General features: G+C 45.3%; 1 protein-coding gene across 1 annotated transcript in view; it reads right to left on the minus strand.

Moving 5' to 3' along the window:
• Positions 1-1,228: 1,228 nt before the first annotated feature.
• LOC309352957 (macrophage mannose receptor 1-like) overlaps positions 1,229-22,837 on the minus strand; it is an 86,632-nt gene continuing 65,023 nt past the window's right edge. Inside the window, exons 26-30 of the mRNA XM_081881782.1 lie at positions 14,171-14,326; positions 11,478-11,588; positions 8,719-8,898; positions 3,006-3,044; positions 1,229-1,758 (exon numbers count right to left, since the gene is read on the minus strand). Of these exons, the coding sequence (XP_081737908.1) occupies positions 1,622-1,758; positions 3,006-3,044; positions 8,719-8,898; positions 11,478-11,588; positions 14,171-14,326 (623 nt within the window). The 3' untranslated portion in view covers positions 1,229-1,621. The remainder of the gene's footprint in view (positions 1,759-3,005; positions 3,045-8,718; positions 8,899-11,477; positions 11,589-14,170; positions 14,327-22,837) is intronic.

Here is a 22,837-nt window from a genome sequence, read left to right on the forward strand (position 1 = left end):
AGAAAGAGGGAGAGAGGGAGAGTGATATGTAAATTTACATAGGAGGGCAAACGAGGGCTGAGAGCAAATGTAAAAAAGGATGGGACAGTGGCATATTCCTGCATTGCAGAGGGTTGGACTAGTGTTTCCCAACCTTGGGCCTCCAGCTGTTTTTGGACTACAACTCCCATCATCCCTAGCTAGCAAGACCAGTGGTCAGGGATGATGGGAATTGTAGTTCAAAAACAGCTGGAGGCCCAAGGTTGGGAAACACTGGACTAGATGATACTCAACAGGTTCCCTTCCAATTCTACAATACTATAATCCTAGGGGGAAGGAGCCAAAAGCAAAATCGCTTCCCAAAGGTGTCTTTCCATGTGAGAAAGGATTTAAAGTGAGGCAGGAAACAGTTAAGTGGGGATATGTGGAAAGATGGGAGGGGGCACAGAGAGAGGGGGGAGAGAGGGAGAGAAGGAGGAAAGAGTCATCCTGTTAATTTGTTTGCAACTTCAAAAACACAGCCCATTACTCAGGGGGGAAAAACCATGAATACCTGAGTGTAGGTGCTTAAAAGACACAGAGTGGCAGCGAAGGGAGAAGTGGCTCCACGCAGCTCCCAAGTGCTGGTGGGATGGCTCGCTTTCCCCTCTCGCCTGCCTCTGCCTCCCGGCGGTGGCTATAAGGGCAATGCCTGGGCCTGAGTGGGTTCAGGGGGCACAGGCATACACTCCCCCACTGGTGGAGAGGGAGGGGGGAAAGCCCCGTGGCACTGCCAGTGCAATTCTGGCATACTTCCTCTGACCTTAGGGGCAGAACATAGCTATGCTGACTCCTTATCCATACACTCTCCACTACACAGCATCAAGTTCAGCCACGTTTCATTGCGTTTGTTGGCTGAACACCCCCCTCAGTGATGACACCCTGGGCGGTCCGCACCCACCACCCACCCCTTCCCACACCACTGCACACAGAGGTACAAACAGACCTAGCTGTATAGGGAACTACAGGCACACAGTTAGGTGCTGCGCATGCAGTCACACTCTCTGCAACAGCACCTAGGCTCATTTTTTTAATCTTGAAAATTGTCTCTTCTGGAGGAGATTCACCCTTCTGCTCTTCCTCCTCCTCCTGACAAGTGGGATTTTAGCTTTCCTGAAAAGGCCTTTGTGCATAAATGGCCCACTGAATTGGGGCAAGAATATATTGCAGCACCTTGGTTGCCAGAGGATAACATTGACATGACACTTAGTTTTTTTTCCGAATTGCATAATCTTTAATCAGAATATAATCAGTACAATTTATGATTTTATTCGTACTAGATAATATGTATTCAGAGCATTCTACATCATGAGTCTCGCTGTAGAAAGTACCCATGTATACTGCTGCTTAAGACGAATAACTTCCAGCCGTGGTTACTTCTTGGAAATGAATGAATTAAGGGTGCAATCCTACACCTGTCAATTCAGAAGTAAGTCTGAATGGGGGTTCAATGGGCTTACTTCCAGGTAAATGTATACAGATAGCATTAGTGCCTACATTTGTTAATTTCTCTCTTCATCCACCACATGTGATTCTGAGCCATTTTTTCCTGAAGAATTATCACACGGTCACAATGGAAAGGATTGTCAAAGCCTGCTGTGGTTTATAGTTGCCTGCTTCTTCTTCTTCTTCTGTAGAAAATACAGGCTGTGATACCTGCACCAATGAGAATGAAGATGACTGGGAGAACGACTTTCAAATATTTGCCGTGTGCAAATGCAGAGACATCTTCTTCTTGCACTGCCAATGAGAGAAAAGGTGTAGATATATAAATACAAAACCAAGACATTAAATGCTTTACACTATGATAAGAAGGATGGTGGTGTTTACTGCACCTAAGCACAGCGTGTTGTGAACTTGCAAACCATGAACATTGCCCCTTATTTGTAGGGAGGAAATGGGATGCAGAAGATATGTGGAGTCACAAGCTGAGCATGTATAGGAGCAGCTTTTATTTTACTCAAAGTAGAAACAGATTAACCCTCTTAAAAGAAAGGGCTATGAAGAAATGTAACCCCAAAGCTGTGGGACACTGCTGAACAATTTCCATGTGTCCAAGCAATAGTGTATCTTCCCCCAGTAGTTTCAACACTATGGCTAAAAATGATAGCATTGTTCTGTGCATGTGCCCGTGAAAGGGGAACCTAGGTTCCCCCTCCCCATTTTTCACATGCAATACTATGGAATTTTCCAATGAATCAAAATATCTCTCTCCCACTCCCCAACTCATTCACTTCAAAGGAAAAGTTCTTTACCAGAAAGCAGAGCTGTCATTATTCCTCCCCACCCCCAGTAGCCTGCACAACCTCCTGAGAGGAGGTTCAGAAGCTGATTACAGCCTGCCATTTTGCTACCAAAGACATGAATACAACCAGGGGAAGCACGTGACAGCCCACCAAGCCAAATGGCCACCAGTTGTTTGATGGTATTGGACAACACAGTCTTGTTGTGCTCAGGAGGAAGGAGTTGTTCACCATGCAGAGTGACGCCTTGATTAGAGAATTTGTTGTGGGCTGGATTACCCTATGGATGGGGTCATCCGTGCTCCACCAACCCCTCTAGTGTAGAGCAGTAGTCCATTCATTGTAGAATTCGATATTTGATGAGCACTTTCAGTGCTGTTTTTGTTCTATGGGCTTGGACTTTCTAGTCATTGCTTTCTGTTCTAAAGTGATTTCTTCCTGCCATGTTACTTGCTGAAATTCAGGTGCATGACAAAGGTTTTTTTTATTTCAGCTGGCATTTCAAGGTAGGGTGCTGTTGTTTATAATAATGGAATTTAACTGTCTCTCTCCCCCCCCCCCACCCCGGTATGTTTTGTTTAGAATAGAAATTTTATGTACACCACTTAATATAGAGAACTTCTAAGCGGCATATAAATGTATGAAATTTATATTTTTTTAAAAAAATACTGACATTAGTAATACCAGTGAGGGGGTAGTGGCAGCCATCCAAGCAGAATGACCATGTGTCATTAATAGTCTTACCTGTACTGTTTGTAGGTGCTTTAGTTGTTTCATCATTAACTGCAAAATAAAAGACATGCTTAAGGTGTAATCATATACAGTCTGCAAACCACAGAACTTCCTCCTCAGCCCAGTAGGAAGATAGTTATGCAAGGGAATGTTGCTGCTGTTTAGCTCAAGAGTTCTGATCAGCAGGAAAGTGAATCAGTGGGAGTTTTGAGTGGAAGGAAACCTAAGCAGCCTCTCTGCCAGCAGGTCTGCCCCCCCCCCACCAGCGCAAGAATCCAGGTTTGGGCATTTGATTCACCAAAAGATGATTTGGCCCATTGGTCCTTCAAATGTTGTCAAACACTTAATGGTAAAGTATACCGTATTAAAAAAGGTAAAGGACCCCTGACAGTTAAGTCCAGTCGCAAACGACTCTGGGGTTGCGGCGCTCATCTCGCTTTACTGGCCGTATTGTTGTTGATTAGTCGTTTAGTCGTGTCCGACTCTTCATGACCCCATGGACCAGAGCACGCCAGCCACTCCTGTCTTCCACTGCCTCCCGCAGTTTGGTCAGACTCATGTTTGTAGCTTCGAGAACACTGTCCAACCATCTCGTCCTCTGTCATCCCCTTCTCCTTGTGCCCTCCATCTTTCCCAGCATCAGGGTCTTTTCCAGGGAGTCTTCTCTTCTCATGAGGTGGCCAAAGTACTGGAGCCTCAGCTTCACGATCTGTCCTTCCAGTGAGCACTCAGGGCTGATTTCCTTAAGAATGGTGAGATTTGATCTTCTTGCAGTCCATGGGACTCTCAAGAGTCTCCTTCAGCACCATAATTCAAAAGCATCAATTCTTCGGCGATCAGCCTTCTTGATGGTCCAGCTCTCACTTCCATACATCACTACTGGGAAAACCATGTGTCAGGGGCTCAGGAGCAGAGGCACAGGAGAGGGAGGAAATGGAGAGCGAGGGGGAGGAATCCGAGGGAAGCACAGGAGATGAAAGTGGTCCGAGGGATTCCATGAGCCTCTCCAGCGAATCGGAAGATTCACAGAAGGGAGCGCCGATGGCCAGGGCAAGGGGGGTGCCAAGGGGGAAACCCCAGAAGGAAGGGGCCAGCGGGGACTCCCAGAGCAGCAGTTGGAAATCAGGACCAGCCTCCCCACCAGAGCGCAGTGGGGGGGAGGAGTCCCAGGCATCGGGACCAGTGTTCTCACCACCAGCGAGAGGAGATGAGTCAGGATTGACCACGCCTCCATCGGAGAGCGGGGAAACGGTCAAGAGGAAAGTTACCGGCTGGGCGCGCGCGCCAAGTTCAAATGTACAGGCGAGCGGCACAGCAGGCAGCCCGGATAGGGAGCCAGGTCCTAAAGCCCGCTGGAAGGAGGGGCAAGACTCAGGGGGGTCAGCGTCAGAAGAGTCCAGAAAGGAGGAAACCCCAGGGGGCAGAAGGACCCAGAGGAGGAAAGAACAACGGAAGAGGTGGAGTAAAGCTAGAGTCTTAAACTGGTGTCTAGGAGGCGGAGACTCAGATGGAGCTTCGCCGGTCTAGCTTCTAAGACGTAGAGTTGCACGCTGCGGTTTGGAAATGGAAACTAACCTTCAATAAAGACTTTTATACGTTATTACTGGCTAGCGTTGGTCCTCTGTGAGCTGGGACCTAGAGGCAGCTCTGACACCATGGCTTTAACTATACGGACCTTTGTTGGCAAGGTGATGTCTCTGCTTTTTAAGACGCTGTCTAGGTTTGCCATCACCTTTCTCCCAAGGAGCAGGCGTCTTTTAATTTCATGACTGCTGTCACCATCTGCAGTGATCATGGAGCCCAAGAAAGTAAAATCTCTCACTGCCTCCATTTCTTCCCCTTCTATTTGCCAGGAGGTGATGGGACCAGTGGCCATGATCTTCGTTTTTTTGATGTTGAGCTTCAGACCATATTTTGCACTCTCCTCTTTCACCCTCATTAAAAGGTTCTTTAATTCCTCCTCACTTTCTGCCATCAAGGTTGTGTCATCTGCATATCTGAGGTTGTTGATATTTCTTCCGGCAATCTTAATTCCGGTTTGGGATTCATCCAGCCCTGCCTTTCGCATGATGAATTCTGCATATAAGTTAAATAAGCAGGGAGACAATATGCAGCCTTGCCGTACTCCTTTACCAATTTTGAACCAATCAGTTGTTCCATATCCAGTTCTAACTGTAGCTTCTTGTCCCACATAGAGATTTTTCAGGAGACAGATGAGGTGATCAGGCACTCCCATTTCTTTAAGAACTTGCCATAGTTTGCTGTGGTCGACACAGTCAAAGGCTTTTGCATAGTCAATGAAGCAGAAGTAGATGTCTTTCTGGAACTCTGTAGCTTTCTCCATAATCCAGCGCATGTTTGCAATTTGGTCTCTGGTTCTTCTGCCCCTTCGAAATCCAGCTTGCACTTCTGGGAGTTCTCGGTCCACATACTGCTTAAGCCTGCCTTGTAGAATTTTAAGCATAACCTTGCTAGCGTGTGAAATGAGTGCGGTAGTTGGAGCATTCTTTGGCACTGCCCTTCTTTGGGATTGGGATGTAGACTGATCTTCTCCAATCCTCTGGCCACTGCTGAGTTTTCCAAATTTGCTGGCATATTGAGTGTAGCACCTTAACAGCATCATCTTTTAAAATTTTAAATAGTTCAGCTGGAATATCATCACTTCCACTGGCCTTGTTATTTGCAGTGCTTTCTAAGGCCCATTTGACTTCACTCTCCAGGATATCTGGCTCAAGGTCAGCAACCACACTACCTGGGGTGTACGAGCCATCGATATCTTTCTGGTATAATTCCTCAGTGTATTCTTGCCACCTCTTCTTTATGTCTTCTGCTTCTGTTAGGTCCTTACCACTTTTGTCCTTTATTATGGTAATCTTTGTACGAAATGTTCCTTTCATATCTCCAATTTTCTTGAACAGATCTCTGGTTCTTCCCATTCTGTTGTTTTCCTCTATTTCTTTGCATTGCTCGTTTAAGAAGGCCTTCTTGTCTCTCCTTGCTATTTTTTTGGAAATCTGCATTCAATTTCCTGTATCTTTCACTATCTCCCTCGCATTTTGCTTGCCTTCTCTCCCCTGCTATTTGTAAGGCCTCGTTGGACAGCCACTTTGCTTTCTTGCATTTCCTTTTCATTGGGATGGTTTTCGTTGCTGCCTCCTGTATAATGTTGCGAGCCTCCACCCATAGTTCTTCAGGCACTCTGTCCAACAAATCTAAATCCTTAAACCTGTTCCTCACTTCCACTGTGTATTCATAAGGGATTTGATTCAGATTGTATCTTACCGGCCCAGTGGTTTTTCCTACTTTCTTCAGTTTAAGCTTGAATTTTGCTATAAGAAGCTGATGATCTGAGCCACAGTCAGCTCCAGGTCTTGTTTTTGCTGACTGTATAGAGCTTCTCCATCTTTGGCTGCAGAGAATATAATCAATCTGATTACGATGCTGCCCATCTGGTGATGTCCACGTGTAGAGTCATCTCTTGTGTTGTTGGGAAAGCGTGTTTGTGATGACCAGCTTGTTCTCTTGACAGAACTCTGTTAGCCTTTGCCCTGCTTCGTTTTGATCTCCAAGGCCAAACTTGCCAGTTGTTCCTTTTATCTCTTGATTCCCTACTTTAGCATTCCAATCCCCTATAATGAGAAGAACATCCTTCTTTGGTGTCACTTCTATAAGGTCTTGTAAGTCTTCATAGAATTTGTCAATTTCAGTTTCTTCAGCACCAGTAGTTGGTGCATAAACTTGGATTACTGTGATGTTAAAAGGTCTGCCTTGGATTCGTATCGAGATCATTCTATCATTTTTGGGATTGCATCCCAGTACAGCTTTCGCCACTCTTTTGTTGACTATGAGGGCCGTTCCATTTCTTTTACGGGTTTCTTGCCCACAGTAGTAGATATTAGTGCAACTTTATTTGAACAACAGCAAAAAAGCTGATTTTCAAATATTTGATTGCAATATCCACTTGGATATTACGCCAGGGCTATCAAAATTGTAGGGAAAACTTTATATTTTTCAGGCTTTGGGCCTTGACATATCACAACATGAAAATAACTTAGCAATGTATGCTAGACAGGGCCCTTCCTAACTTTGAAGTTTCAATCCAGCACACTACTATTTAAAAATGAGAACCATTTGAAATGTTTATTGCATTCATGGTTTAAACAAGCCATCTTTGTGTTTCTCTACAAATGATTTAGAAACTCTCATCACTTTGGAACCTAAGTCTTGTTGCCTGTCTTTTCTTACTGCTGTATGGAAAAGCACATGAATCTGGCCTTTGAAGTGTTTGTTAGTAAACCATTTTTAACCAGCCAAATGTGTGGTTTCTTTCTATGCTAAGGGAAGTGGGGAAGTTTGGAGGCAACCTAAAAGAGGATATTTGAAAGGTCTAAGAACCTAAATTTCAATGCTTTACTTCGCTGCTGTCAGGGGCTCAGGAGCTGAGGCACAGGGAAGATGGGAGATGGAGAGCGAGGGGGAGGAATCCGAAGGGAGCGTAGGAGGGGACAGTGGTCCGAGGGATTCCACGAGCCTCTCCAGTGAATCGGAAGATTCACAGAAGGGAGCGCCAGTGGCCAGGGGCAGGGGGGTCCCAAGGGGAACGCCCCAGGAGCAAGGGGGCAGCAGGGACTCCCAGAGCAGTAGTTGGAAATCAGGACCAGCTTCCCCACCAGAGCAGAGTGGGGGGGAAGAGTCCCAGGCGTCAGGGCCAGTGCTTTCCCCACCAGGGAGAGGAGACGAGGCAGAGTCTACCACGCCTCCCTCGGAGAGTCGGACAACGGAAGGGAGGTCAGATCCGGCCAGTGTCACGGAAGAGGGAAGCAGTGATAGAAGTAGTGTAACGGTTAGGAGAAAGGTCACTGGGTTGGCGCGAGAAGCAAGTTCAAATGTACAGGAGCGCGGGACAGCAGAGAGTGAGGATTGGGAACTGGGTCCTAAAGCACGCCGGAGGCAGGGGGAGGAGCTAAGCGACTCAGCGTCGGAAGAGTCCAGAAAGGGCAATGCCCCAGAGGGCAGGAGGACCCAGAGGAGAAGAGAGCAGCGCAGGAGGTGGAGCAGGGCTAGGATCTTAAACTGGTGTGGAAGGGGCGGAGACTCAGACGGGACTTCGCCGATCTAGAGTCTAGACGTAGGGCTGCACGCTCTGGCTTTGAAATGGAAATTAAACTTCAATAAAGACTTTTGTACATAACATCAGCCTGGCATTGGTCCTCTGTGAGTTGGGACCTAGAGGCAGCTCTGACAGCTGCATATTTTGTATTTTAAATCTCTGCTTTGGTGAGAGAGACCAAAGCCCACTTACCTCAAACCTGGATCTTAAGCATCCAGGAAACTCTCTTTCTCTCATACCTTGTGTTTTTTCCTTTAACCAAAATACAAAATACCAACAGTTTGTGCTAGAAAAGGAATGACTGACAGTTTGGAAAGAATGCTAAGAACTTGCTAGTAAGCATAGCAGGGGGTGGAAGGTTGTCAAACTGCTTTGGTAGGGAAAAGTCTGTTTTGTAGAATCACGGAAACACCTTCCTTTGAGAGCTTTGTGAAGAAGGAAGCAGATAAAGAGATAAGGATAAACTTCTAGTACTGTACAATGAATCAAGCAAGAGAGCAGTTGGACAAGATCGCCTTAAGACACTAACTGCAGTTCTATATAACTCAATATTCCCCTATTGTATTATATCAGAATTATGGCTAAAATTTAGTTTAATAATAATTTATGACTTACTTTTGGGTGTTTTACATATAAATGAAATACTCTTGCGGCAGTTCATAACCAACCATTTCCCATCATTGCTGTTCATGGCAATGCATTTCTGATCCCGAAAAGCTTGAGGATTGAATGCAGGCTCTTCGCCTCTCCAGTTGACAAAACCCACTTGAGTTTTATCCTTCCACATCCATTCTCCTAATTATAAAAATATATAAATAGCATTATGACAGAAAGGAGAAGAGTAGCACCATGACTGTAAAACATACTATATGGAAACGTGTTTTAAAATTACAGCGATCCTTTTTCCTCTTCACCTTTTTCAGTTTGGGAATATGCAAGCTACTGCCATTATTGTATCAGAACACTGAACACACTAATAAGGGGAGAGTGCCTCTGATTTCTGACAACACTCCCCCCCCCCCCATATTTAGTACTATTTTGGATGGTTCTCTGCAGTGTTCTTTTCGGTTTAAAAAAAGGAGGGTCTGGTGCCATAGGTGCCAGCAGAAAATGTCTGCCAGTGATAGCAAAAAAAATGAAATAAGTGACAGCACTCCATACCGTCAGGATCATCACAAGAAAGTACTGGTTGTCTGGCTCACATGTGCAGACAACATAGAGGTGCCATGGTAAGTGGGAACATTGACACTGCTCCAGATCAAAGCCATTTTTTGAATTATTACTTACTAGTAGAACGTGACCAGTGCTGCCAAGCAATTCAAAGAAACCTATAAATCATGGTTTTTAAATAGGGCAATTTGTTTTCTTATTAGGGCAGTTCAAATGTACACACAGACAGTGATCCAACGTTCCCACCTGATCTGGATGATTTCACGGCCTGGATAAATTTGGGGAGTGGGCTAATGTTAAATTAGGGTTTTTGAAAAGCCTCTCCTCCTTACAGAGAGGAGTTGTGAGCGGGAGCTGTTTCCCGTGTTGGCAGGGGACGTTCTGGCCCCTGCCCAGTTGTCCCGGCTGCCATGCCGCGCCCCCAGGGAGCCAACCAATCAGGTGGAGGCTTGGGGGCGGGGTTTAGCTGCTCAAATGCAGCCGCGACAGCGCTTCCCTTTCATTGCGCTGCTGGTTTTTGAAAACCTTTATGGTCAGGAGGTGGGCAGGGAAAAGAGGTGCTACATCACATTTCCTCCTCCCAGTTATTTCATGTTACATTAAAAAGTTGGAAAAAATGTGAGTATTGAAGACAGCAGGGAAGGGAATGCCAGTGTTTTTCCATAGGGCTTGAGATGGAGGTTAGCTGTAAATTTCCACTGCAACGGTGTGGCGATCTAATTCTTTACAGTTTATCACATGCAGTCATGAGACTGGGATGGGGTTACAGGAAGTTTGCATATGTTAATTGAGTAGCATCCTCCATTTTAACACCACATAGTCCTTTGTTCTCAACTGCTGAACCAATGTGAAATGGGGGTGAAAAAGGGAGCTATGATTTTTAGGCTCAAATCCATTTCAATCAGCATTTAGGTTTGGTTTTGGCACAGAAACTGTTTTGGTCTCCCTGTATGATGACTTTGTCAAGAGAGAGAGGGGGAAAACACGCCCTTGTTAATTCTCCTTGGCCTCTCAGCAGCTTTCGATATCATGGCCATTCTATCCTTCTGGAGTGGCTGTACAAATTAGGGGTGGATGGCACTGTGTTGAGGTGGTACTGGTTCTACTTGGATGGCCACTCCCAGAGGGTGATGCTTGGCGAGTGCTTTTTAGCCCCATGGAGATAGTGACATTTCGGACCACCATTTTGATTTAAAATAGTGTCTGGCATTCCAACATCAATGAAAACTGTCACCCCGAACTTCAGGAATCCTCATGCCAAGTTTGGCAATGATATCTTGAGAGATGCCTGAACCTACGGAGGACAAAAGGACAAGCCACTTCCCAAAATATGTAGTAATTATAAATTTTATTTTCCCAATATGCCTAGTGGGACATCTGGGATGGAACTTCAAGTAATGGCATAAGTCAAGTTGAAGGAGATGTGGTTAGGGGCAGGGCTTGATTATTTGAAAGCATAGTCAGGGGTCAGCAAACTTTTTCCGCAAGGCACCGGTCCACTGTCCCTCAGACCTTATGGGGGGGTCAAACTATGTTTTGAAAAAAACCCAACCCCCTCCCACAACTCTCCCCTCCCTTCTTCACAGCACCGGATGAGCCCCAGTGGTTGCTTACCTGTGCCTTGCGAGCGGCAGGGGCTGCTGCTGCTGGTGGTGGCAGGGTGATGAGCCGCATGAAAGGGCTGGCTCCAGAGAGGGGCTGCTTAAAATGGCGCTCAGTTGGCTCAGCCCAGCCCCCTTCCTCCTCTAGGCAGGGCAGGGAGAAGCCAGGAGGAGGAAGGGAGGAGGCGCCGCCATGGTATGTGTGAGGGGGTGGGGAATGGGGCAGCCCGAACAATCAGAATCCCCATGCCAATTCATGCGGCAATTCCTGGACCGTCTGTGGGCCGGATCCAGAAGGCAATTGGGCTAGCCCCAGCCTCTGGGCCTTAGTTTGCTGACCCATGGCATAGATGTTTCCTATACTACTGTTTACCATCTAGTTGATGAATTCTCAGATAATTGGTGAGCTTTTTCCTTTTTCCTGAATGCTTGCCAAGAAGATGCAAGCATCATTCACTTACAACCGATGGCTTTTGCTGCTGAGCTCTTTTACATCTAAACTCCCCCCTCCAAAGGAAATGTGTGTCATATTTGAGGACACTTTTGCATAAATACAGATAATACATTTATTATGTATATAAATATTGAGTGTTAAACAATTACCATCTATATTTTTGAACAATCCAATCCAAAATTCTTCCTTGCTGAATTGCTGAGTGTACTCCAACAAAAAATCCAGTTCAGCTAAATCTTCTATTGAAGCCAAGGTGCCACCTAGGAAATATACCACAGGAATAAAGTAAACTCATTAAAAAGTTATCTTCTCCTTGAAAAAGACTGCCTAACAAGATAAGACCAATGAATCACTATCCAGCACTGGCAGCAATATGAAGTTCTGAATATTTAGAGAAAATATATACCGCATTTTTTGCTCTATAAGACTCACCTTTTCCCTCCTAAAAAGTAAGGGGAAATGTGTGTGCGTCTTATAGAGCGAATGCAGGCTGTGCAGCTATCCCAGAAGCCAGAACAGCAAAAGGGATTGCTGCTTTCACTGCGCAGCGATCCCTCTTGCTGTTCTGGCTTCTGAGATTCAGAATATTTTTTTTATTGTTTTCCTCCTCCAAAAACTAGGTGCGTCTTGTGGTCTGGTGAGTCTTATAGAGCGAAAAATACGGTATATCTTTCTTTCAAATGCTTGTGACTGCTATTCTATTGCATAATTTCTATTGGAGAAGGATCATTGTAACCTACCCATTTGTAGAAAATAATAATTAACAATTAAAGAAAATCACTTGATCAAACATTCAATAGAAATGTCATTTTTACAAATCAGATGGTTCACAAAAATCCTGAGCTCCAGTACTGAAAACGTTTTTCACTCTGTATTTCTAATTACACATAAAAGGGAAAAAAATCACCTCAGTTCTCTGGAGAGAAAGATGATACCCTTTCAAAGTATTTATATTAGTGGGGTGCCTGTGTGGCTTTGATGTCATGTTTACTGAGTACGAGGAACTCGGATTAACCCATTCTTATATCAAATAGAATTTATTGGTCAATCAGTTTGAAACAGGATACAAGTTTTCTTCAGAGAAATATTGCAGCAGCAGCAGAAATAGTAGTATATTCAGCAATATGAACTGGTGGAGATGGATGGATGGAACTGGCAGATGATTGGCTGAGGTTCCATTTAGAACTGACACAGCCTAATTTAAAACATCTGTCTAGGTAGCCCTTTCATTTCTAGACACATTTCAAGGTGATCCCATTTGTGTTAAAAACCCTAAATAGTGCAGGCCTCAAGTATCGGAAACTGATCTCTTCAGTATAAATACTCTCAGATTGCCATTTTGCTAATTCCACTGACCTTGGAAGTGCAAGGAATGGCAGCCCAACAGAGAACAGGCCTATGGCCCTAAGTTGTGGAATTCTCTTTCCACATAGATATGTCCTCTTGCACCTTCATTTTATCACTTCTGCCATATGATGGTGCCTCTCTTTCCCCTGGCTTTTCACACCTGATGTATGTAAATCTTGTGGGAACGTTCAGGGAGGCAGGAGAGGATATACTGTTAAATAGTATTCTTCATATAACTTGCGTTAGTAAGTCCCTTTACTTAGCAGAGTGCATTCCTCTTTTTAAACACACAGCAGTTAGCTTTGTTGCAAGCTTGTTTAAGCTTATTAATATAGATTCCTGGTAATCTCCTTTTGTCCCTCTTAAAAAGAATAGACATGACAATCTTATTTAAAGTCAGTAAAAAGAAGTTTACTCACAGTATCATTCAGTTCACAATTGGATCCCTGAAGGCAGACTTAGGTTACAAAATATGTACACATGGAATCTATCCCATAGGGAGAGAGTTCCTTTGTCCCTTTTTGGCTGAAAGCCAACAGGGCATCTCTAGCTGAAGAGATGTTGCTTCTTGATGAATGGAGTCAGAGAGAGAAAAGCCAAGGAGGAAGTGTGCTCCCTGCCTTGCCCTTTTTGTTACATGGGCAGGTAAGGCAACGCCCACCTCTAGTCACATGCAGAGGAAGTTTGTCCCCTTGTATGCCCACTCTAGGAATGTTGTACTTGACAGCTATGTGTTTTACATCCCACAAATCTCAGGGCTGGTTTTAACTTTGTATTGTTGTAACCTGACCTGGGAACTTATGCTGAAGGACAGGTAAGACCTCCAACATATGAGAACAAGAATTGAATGGTGCCACACTGGCAGAACAATGCCAGGTTTGACAGGACCCTCTGCAGCTCTTGCTGGTCTTTTCTTGGCAACAGTGATGTCCCCTGGCAGGCATGGTGAAGTGGCAAAGGCCCTGTCCAGGGCAGTGAAGGCACAGATGATGAAGACTCCTTCCCAGGTAGGGCCAAGTCTGCTTGCTTGAGCTCTCCTCTGCTTTTCTTTTGCCCCTGGCCCATCTTTCTTTCATTGTGTGCCGCCAGTGGCAAAAAGCCAGTGTAGCAGGAAAGGACTATTTAAATTCTCCCATGGGGCTTCTGTGGCCCCAGGGAAGGAACATTCTATCTGGCCCCAGAGGCATTATGGAGGAATCAAAAGGTGAGCCATGGCAACAGGGGTTTTTGGCTGCACCAACAATGCTTTGGGATTGGGCAAGGAGAGGAAGACTGGCTGGTGTTCAGGGAACTCAGGCCATCAGCAAATGGTTGTTGGTGCTGATCCCTGATACCAGATCTGTAACACATTATTCTCAGTATTATTTTGATAATAAAACTTTTTATTATTGGATTGTGCCAGAAAGAAAGAATTTCCTGCATGCCATGGGCTGTACCATTTTTCTTCCTACCATTCTCATTTGTAAAACAATTCCTTTTTCAAAATGACACTCACCAAAATAAGAACATCTGATGATCGCTTGCCACCAAGATTCCCAAGCAGGGTAGAATTTATAGCAATGAGCCCGAAAAGGAACCCAAGCTCTCCCGTTGTCTTTTGTTGGAGGAGGGCATTTTCCTGGCAGCTGTGGTGCCTCCGTTGGGAATGCACCTGTTATAAAGCAAGTAGTTTTCTTTTTTAAAAATAAAGGCATCTTAGAAACCTAGAAATATAAGGGGAGTGCTTAAGGTTTAGACAGGTCCTGAGTCATGAGGCAAAGCACGATACCCCTTTGGCTTATAAAAGGGGATATGGGATCTGTACAAGTTCGCACACTGTGCCACAGTGGACCCCACTGTGCCACGGCAAGCCAAACATTTAAAGAAACTGCTGCAGACAGGTGGCTGTTGAAAGCAAAATTACCTTTAGCATACCAGATGATGGGAGAAGGGAGAGCAAACACCAGAGAGATGTGGAGACAAGGAGAGGGAGCTCTGCTGTGATTGACATGTCAAGCTTTTAATCAGAGGGAATGATTTTACATAGAAAGCCAACCCCAAAATCTAAATACTTATTTTTATTTCTTTAATCAAAAACGTATGATTCCATAACATATAGGAACTAAAGAAACAAAGAAGAAAATACAATGGAAGAGAATTATTATTATTATTATTAATAATAATAATAATAATAATAATAATAATAATAATTTATTTATTTATACCCCGCCCATCTGGCTGGGTTTCCCCAGCCACTCTGGGCGGCTTCCATAGAAACCAAAAATACACTAAAATATCACACGTTAAAACTTCCCTGAACAGGGCTGCCTTAAGATGTCTTATGAATGTCAGGTAGTTGTTTATCGCTTTGACATCTGCTGGAAGGGTGTTCCACAGGGTGGGCTCCACTACCGAGAAGGCCCTCTGCCTGGTTCCCTGTACCTTTGCTTCTCACAATGAGGGAACCGCCAGAAGGCCCTCAGCGCTGGACCTCAGCGTCCGGGCAGAACGATGGGGGTGGAAATGCTCCTTCAGGTATACTGGACCAAGGCCGTTTAGGGCTTTAAAGGTCAGCACCAACACTTTGAATTGTGCTTGGAAACGTACTGGGAGCCAATGTAGGTCTTTCAAGACCGGTGTTATATGGTCTCGGCGGCCGCCCCCAGTCACCAGTCTAGCTGCCGCATTCTGGATTAGTTGTAGTTTCTGAGTCACCTTCAAAGGTAGCCCCACGTAGAGCGCATTGCAGTAGTCCAAGCGGGAGATAACCAGAGCATGCACCACTCTGGCGAGACAGTCCGCAGGCAGATAGGGTCTCAGCCTATGTACCAGATGGAGCTGGTAAACAGCTGCCCTGGATACAGATTTGACCTGTGCCTCCATGGACAGCTGTGAGTCCAAAATGACTCCCAGGCTGTGCACCTGGTCCTTCAGGGGCAGGCACAGTTACCCCATTCAGGACCAGGGAGTCCTCGACACCTGCCCGCCTCCTGTCCCCCAAAAACAGTACTTCTGTCTTGTCAGGATTCAACCTCAATCTGTTAGCCGCCATCCATCCTCCAACCGCCTCCAGACACTCACACAGGACCTTCACCGCCTTCACTGGTTCTGATTTAAAAGAAAGGTAGAGCTGGGTATCATCTGCATACTGATGAACGCCCAGCCCAAACCTCCTGATGATCTCTCCCAGAGGCTGCATGTAAATGTTGAAAAGCATGGGGGAGAGGACAGAACCCTGAGGCACCCCACAAGTGAGAGCCCAGGGGTCTGAACACTCATCCCCCACCACCACTTTCTGAACACGGCCCAGGAGGAAGGAGCGGAACCACTGTATGACAGTGCCCCCAGCTCCCAGCCCCTCTAGACAGTCCAGAAGGATGTTATGGTCGATGGTATCAAACGCCGCTGAGAGATCCAGCAAAACTAGGAAACAGCTCTCACTTTTGTCCCTAGCCCGCCGGAGATCATCAACCAGTGCGACCAAGGCAGTTTCAGTCCCATGATGAGGCCTGAATCCCGACTGGAAGGGATCCAAATGGTCCGCTTCTTCCAGGCGTGCCTGGAGTTGTTCAGCAACCACTCGCTCAATCACCTTGCCCAAGAATGGAAGATTTGAGACTGGGCAATAGTTGGCCATCGTGGCCGCATCTAAAGATGGTTTTTTAAGAAGTGGTTTAATAACCGCCTCTTTCAGCGGGTCTGGGAAGGCTCCCTCATGGAGGGAAGCATTCACCACCCCACAAAGCCCATCGCTCAGTCCTTCCCGGCTAGCTTTTATAAGCCAGGATGGGCAAGGATCCAGGAGACAGGTGGTTGGCTTCACTCGTCCAAGCAGCCTGTCCACATCCTCGGAGGTAACAGATTGGAATTGATCCCACTTTGGAGGCGCGAATGTGTTACAGGCCCAATACTCAGCTATATTAAATCAAGAATTAGACTGGAGAATTAAATATATGAAGCAGAGGTATTTTGAATCGGCAAATAAAATGGGAAAATTACTTGCATGGCAGTTGAGAAAAAGAAAGAAGCAGAATGTGATAAGTAAAATAATAACGGAAGATAACATCATAGAAGACCCAGATGAAATAGGAAAAAGGTTCGTTCAGTTTTTTGAAAAGTTGTATGAGAGAGGAACGGAAGATAGTTTAGAAATTGAAAGTTACCTGGAGCAGGATAGAGGAAAATACATAATGGAAGAGGACAGAACACAATTAAATAAGGAGATCACAGTAAATGAAGTTAAGGAGGCTATAAATAGAATGAAAAATGGAAAGGCCCCCGGGCCGGATGGTCTGTCCTCAAAATATTATAAAATATTAGGGGAACTCCTCGCTCCGGTACTTAGAGACCTAATTAATAATATTCTCCAGGGAGGGAAATTTCCCGGCTCCTGGAAGGAGGCATATATAACTCTGGTTCCAAAATCAGAAACTGAGAAAACAGATATTAAAAATTACAGGCCAATCTCTCTGCTCAATAACGATTATAAGATCTTTGCCGATATTATGGCAAGCAGACTTAAGAAGGTATTAACGAAACACATACATAAAGATCAAGCGGGGTTCCTCCCGAACAGGCACCAGAAAGATAATGTTCGTCATATATTAAATATTATTGAATATTTAGATACAAGGATAGACATTCCAGCAGCATTAATTTTTATAGATGCCGAAAAGGCATTTGACAATGTCTCCTGGGAATTCTTATCACTATGTTTGGAAAAGGCAGGTATAGAAGGCCCATATTTGAAGGGTATTAAAGCGATATATTCGGAACAACAGGCCATGCTGATTATAAACAACAACTTGTCCAAACCATTTAAGATCGGGAAAGGTACAAGGCAGGGTTGTCCCTTATCCCCCCTGTTATTTATAATGGTCTTGGAAGTTATTGCAAATAGAATAAGAGATGCAGTGGGAGTGAAGGGGATAAGAATTGGAAAGAAAGAATTTAAGTTGAAGGCATATGCCGATGACCTAGTCTTATCCTTGGAGGAACCAATGGACAGCACATGCAAGGTGATAGAACTATTGGAGGAATTCGGCAGATTGTCAGGATTTAGACTGAATAGGAAGAAAACAAAAATTCTAATAAAGAACCTGGCCAATGAGGATAAAGCCCAACTGGAACAAAAGACTGGAATAAAAATTGTGAATAAGATAAAATATTTGGGAATTTGGCTATCCCCGAAAAATATAAATTTGGTTGAAGATAACTATGACAAGATTTGGCAGGAAATTAAAAAAGATTTGGACACCTGGCACAGGTTGAAGCTTTCGTGGACAGGGAGGATGGCGGCGATTAAAATGTGTATCCTTCCAAGGCTACTGTTTTTGTTCCAAAACATCCCAATAATTAGAGGTACCACCCGCTTTGGGAACTGGCAAAAACTCTTGACTAAGTTCATCTGGCAAGGGAAGAGAGCCAGGATAAAATTTAAATATCTGACTGACGTTAGAGAGAAAGGTGGTTTTGCAGTGCCGAATATAAGGTTATATTATGAGGCAGCCTGTTTAAGTTGGGTAAAGGAATGGGCCACCCTTAGAAATACTGATTTATTGGATTTGGAGGGTTTTGACATTAGGTTTGGGTGGCACGCCTATTTATGGCAAAAGAAAGGTGAGGTTCACAGAGGGTTTTCTAGTCATATAATCAGAGGTGCACTATTGGAGGTGTGGAATAGACATAAAAAACTGATGGAAGAAGGGACCCCTTGGTGGCTCTCCCCAGTGGATATTATTAAAATTAAAAAGTTAAATATGACGGGGGAAAGGTGGACCTATGAGGACCTTTTAACTAAGACAGAAGAAGGTTGGAAGGTGAAGTCCTATGAGGAGTTGAAAGATAAGATAAAAGAGTGGTTTCACTTCCATCAGATTAATGCACTGTGGTCTGAGCACAAGAAACTGGGGATGAGGGATAAAAAATCAAGATTTCAGGTGGAAATTTTAGAGAGTAACGAAAAACACCTTTCCAAATTATACAAACAACTATTGGAATGGGACACAAGAGAGGACTTGGTGAAGGGTGCGATGGTAAAGTGGGATAGAGACCTTGGACATAATATAGACTATAATAAATGGCAGACACTTTGGAGGAAGGGTATGAAATTCACACTGTGTGCAACCCTCCGAGAAAATCTAGAGAAAATGATGTACCGCTGGTACCTGACCCCAGCAAAGTTAGGAAAGATGTATAAAACTGTTGACAGTAATTGCTGGAGATGCAAAGATAAGATTGGGACCTTCTTCCATTTATGGTGGACCTGTGAGGTAGTGAAGGAATTCTGGGGTAGGATATACGACGAATTGAAAAAAATCTTAAAGTACAACTTCCCCAAAACACCCGAGTTGTTTCTTTTGGGCATGGTTGAGGAGGAAATAAAAAAACCAGATCAAACCTTTTTCCAGTACGCAACAGCCGCTGCGAGGATCTTAATTGCACAAAATTGGAAATCCCCTGAGAGTCCCACGATTGGAGAGTGGCAAGTGAAATTATTTCAATATATAGAATTAGCGAGATTAACACAGAAAATAAGGCAAAATAATACAACGAAACTTAAAGATGATTGGAAGAAATTTTTAATTTATGTTGAGAACAATATGGGTATTGGTAACATAACAGCAGATGATAATTAATACCTCCGATGTATAGTACTAATGTAGGTTCTACTGCAAAGAATATATAATGGTTGTATAATTCCTGGACCAAGTTGAACGGAAGTCTGTCGTTTACTGTTTTTTTCTTTTCTTTTCTCTCTTCTTTTTTTTTCTTTTTCTTCTTTTGAACGCGTTATCTTTTCTTTCTCTTTTTCTTCTTTTTTTTCCTTTTTTTTTTCTTTTTGTACCTTTAATTGTATATGTTTGATATGTAATATGAATCTTTTTTCGAATAAAAATAAAAAAAAAATTTAAAAAAAAAAGGAATTGATCCCACTTGACTAGACAAAACTCTAGCACTCTCCCGCCCCGGCCCTGCTCCCACGGTGGAGTCTACTTCTTCCCGAATCTGAGCGATTTTATCTGCAAAAAACTTTGCAAAATCATTGCAGGAGAACATGTGGCCCGTACTGGGCCCCAATGTTGCAGGTGGTTCCGCTAAATTGTGAACCACCTGAAAAAGTCTCCTGCTACTGTTTTCTGCAGATTCAATAGAGGCGGTGAAGAAATTCTTCTTCGCCGTCGCTATTGCCACTTGGTAGGCTCGACGTTGAGCTCTAACCTGTGTCTGGTCAGATTCAGAATGAGTTATCCACCACCGGTGCTCTAGCCGTCTCAACGATTGTTTCATTGCCCTCAGATCTGTGGAAAACCACGGGGCTGTCCGGGCTCTTTGCAATCGGAGAGGGCGCTTCGGAGCCAAACAATCAATAGCCCTGGTTAACTACACATTCCAGCGGGCCACCAGGGAATCAGCTGAAAGGCCATCAACATGGGATAAAGCATCCCCTACCACTCTCTGGAAACCATTTGGATCCATTAAGTGGCGGGGGCGGACCATCTGAATTGGTCCCACCTCCCTGCAGAGGGGATGGGTTGCAGAGAAGTCCAGTTGCACCAGGAAGTGATCTGACCATGGCACTTCTTTCGTTTCGCTTTTACTTAGTGTCAGATCACCAACATCCATAGAGGTAAACCCCAGGTCCAAGGCATGTCCGTGGCTATGGGTTGGGCCAGACTTATTCAGGGACAGCCCCATGGAGGCCATGCTTTCCACAAAGTCCCAAGCGGCCCCTTGTAAGGTTGTGTCGGCATGGATGTTAAAATCCCCTAGGACGACCAAACTAGGTGTCTCCAGGAGAACATCCGCCACGACCTGAAGCAGCTCGGGCAGGGAATCCTTGGTGCAGCAGGGAGGTCGGTACACCAAAAGGAATCCTGTACTGCCCCTATTGCCCAACTTCCAGAACATGCACTCGGAAAACTGGGTCTTCCCAATAGGACGCCTGGTGCAAACTAATGACTTCCTAAAAATCACTGCAAACATGACCTGGGTTGCTGTGCGTAAGAGAAACCTGGTGGACAAGCAGTGGCAAGGACAGGCCCATCTGCTTCATCCAACCAAGTCTCTGTTACACATGCCAGGTCAAGTCCTCCATCCATGATCAAGTCATGGATGGCAGTGGTCTTGTGAATCATTGACCTGGCATTGCACAGCAGCACCTTCAGGTCATGTGGGTATCCCTTGCTGATTCTAGTATCCATCCAATCAGGACCAGACCCGGAGGCAGGAATAGTCCTCAGACAACGACTAAACCTGCCTCCTCTGTAATGACATGGTCTAGTCTTAGCGTAACTCCTCCTCCTACCCGTGATCACTGAGATCGGTTGTCCCAGTGCATCCCCCCCTGTGGAACATGCCCCAGCCATTTTGTGGGCTGGGGCCCACTCCCTGGCGGCCCTGACCCCTCCCCTTAAGAACAAAATAACACCTTAAACAAACAGACAAACAAACAAAACCAATAAAACAATACAAACAAAAAAACTGTAAAAATTACAAAAACATCTGTGATGGGATAATGAGCTGCTTGTGCGTAAAAGCTTGATCCCTCTGGTGTTTGGCTGGTCAACCAAACCGAGTCACTAACGGAGCCCCCCAAAGCATGACTCCGTCAGTCGCTGGTAGTATCTGACAGTGGGCGTCTACGGAATTTACGCCAGCATAAAAGCTGTTTGACGGACATGCGCCTCCGGGACTCTCTGCGTGACAGTTTCCGGCGAAGGGTGGGAGTTCCTAAGGGGGGTCTTGTTACCTCTTCACTATTCTCACTGGAAGTATCCCAGAGCCTGCCCTCCGACTCCCCTTCCTCCGGAGCTCCTGCTCTCCCCCTACTGGTTCCTTCTTCTGCTGCAGAATCTCTCCTATTCTCCTGGAGCCTTTCCACCACCTGTTCCTCCGATGGCAGTTCCCTGACATCCACCTCCCCCCCAGGGCCCCCTTCACCCCCCCACCTCCTCTCCCACTGGCGGTGAGGGCGGAAAGCCCCTGAAGGAACTCTCCTCGTCGTCCGAGGATTCAAACACTTCTAGCCACAGCGTACCGTCTCTCTCCCCATCTTCCTCTTCTTCGTCGGAGTCGGCTTCCTCACCCACCCCTGACTCTGGGAACCCTTCAAACTCCCCTTCCTCATCGGTGGTCCCAAAGTGTTCCCTTCTAAATCGTGCCACGGGTTGCGTTTTTGGGGGGAAACGCTGATGAAATGTTTCTATTAAAACCTCGTCGTTGACTACCTCTGCTGGTACCCAAGTGTTTTCCGACTCTACTTCCCCCTCCCATTCTACCAGATATTCCACCTGATTCCCCTTCCACCTGGAATCAATGATTCCTGCCACGTTCATGTCGCTTTCTCTCTCTTCGATCACGGGCGTTTGGGTGACCTCTCTCTCACGCTCCCCCCACTCACGTCCCTCTCGGTACGGCGACAGTAATGACCTGTGAAATACTGGGTGCAATTTCATGTGACTGGGCAGTCTGAGTTTGAATGCTACTGGGTTGACCTGCTGTATGACCTCAAAGGGTCCCAATCTTTTGGGTCTCAACTTTTTACTCCCTCCCTTGAACGGTAGTCCTTGGGTGGATAGCCACACCCGGTTTCCCACCCTTATAGTTTCACCTTCCCTCCTATTTCTGTCTGCTTGCTTCTTATATTCTTCCTTGGCTTTCTCTAAGTTAATTTGAAGCTGACGGTGGATCGCTTCCATCTCTTCAACAAAAAGTTCCGCCGCCGGCACGCTCCACCTCTCCCCTCCTTCTCCTGGAAATGCCCGGGGATGACACCCATAATTTGCCAGAAAGGGACTCATCCCTGTGGACACGTTCTCCGCATTGTTGTAGGCAAATTCTGCCAGAGGTAACTTATCTACCCAATCATTTTCTCTGTCTTCTACATAACACCTCAGGTATTGTTGTAAAATCCCATTTGCCCTTTCCGCTTGCCCATTAGTTTCTGGGTGCCGGGCAGTTGAAAAATTGAGTTCCACGTGCAGTAAGCTCATAAGTTTCCTCCAGAACCTGGAAGTAAACTGTTTCCCTCTGTCGCTGACCACCCTCAAGGGGGCGCCATGCAACCTGAAAATATGCTCTACAAACAACTTGGTGGTTTCCTCCGCTGTGACCGCATGTGAACAGGCTATAAAATGACACATCTTAGTTAATAGATCTACCACCACCATGACAGCTGTTT

This window comes from Podarcis erhardii (genome assembly GCF_964252035.2).
Source record: "Podarcis erhardii genome assembly, chromosome: 12".
Taxonomy (NCBI): Eukaryota; Metazoa; Chordata; class Lepidosauria; order Squamata; family Lacertidae; genus Podarcis; species Podarcis erhardii.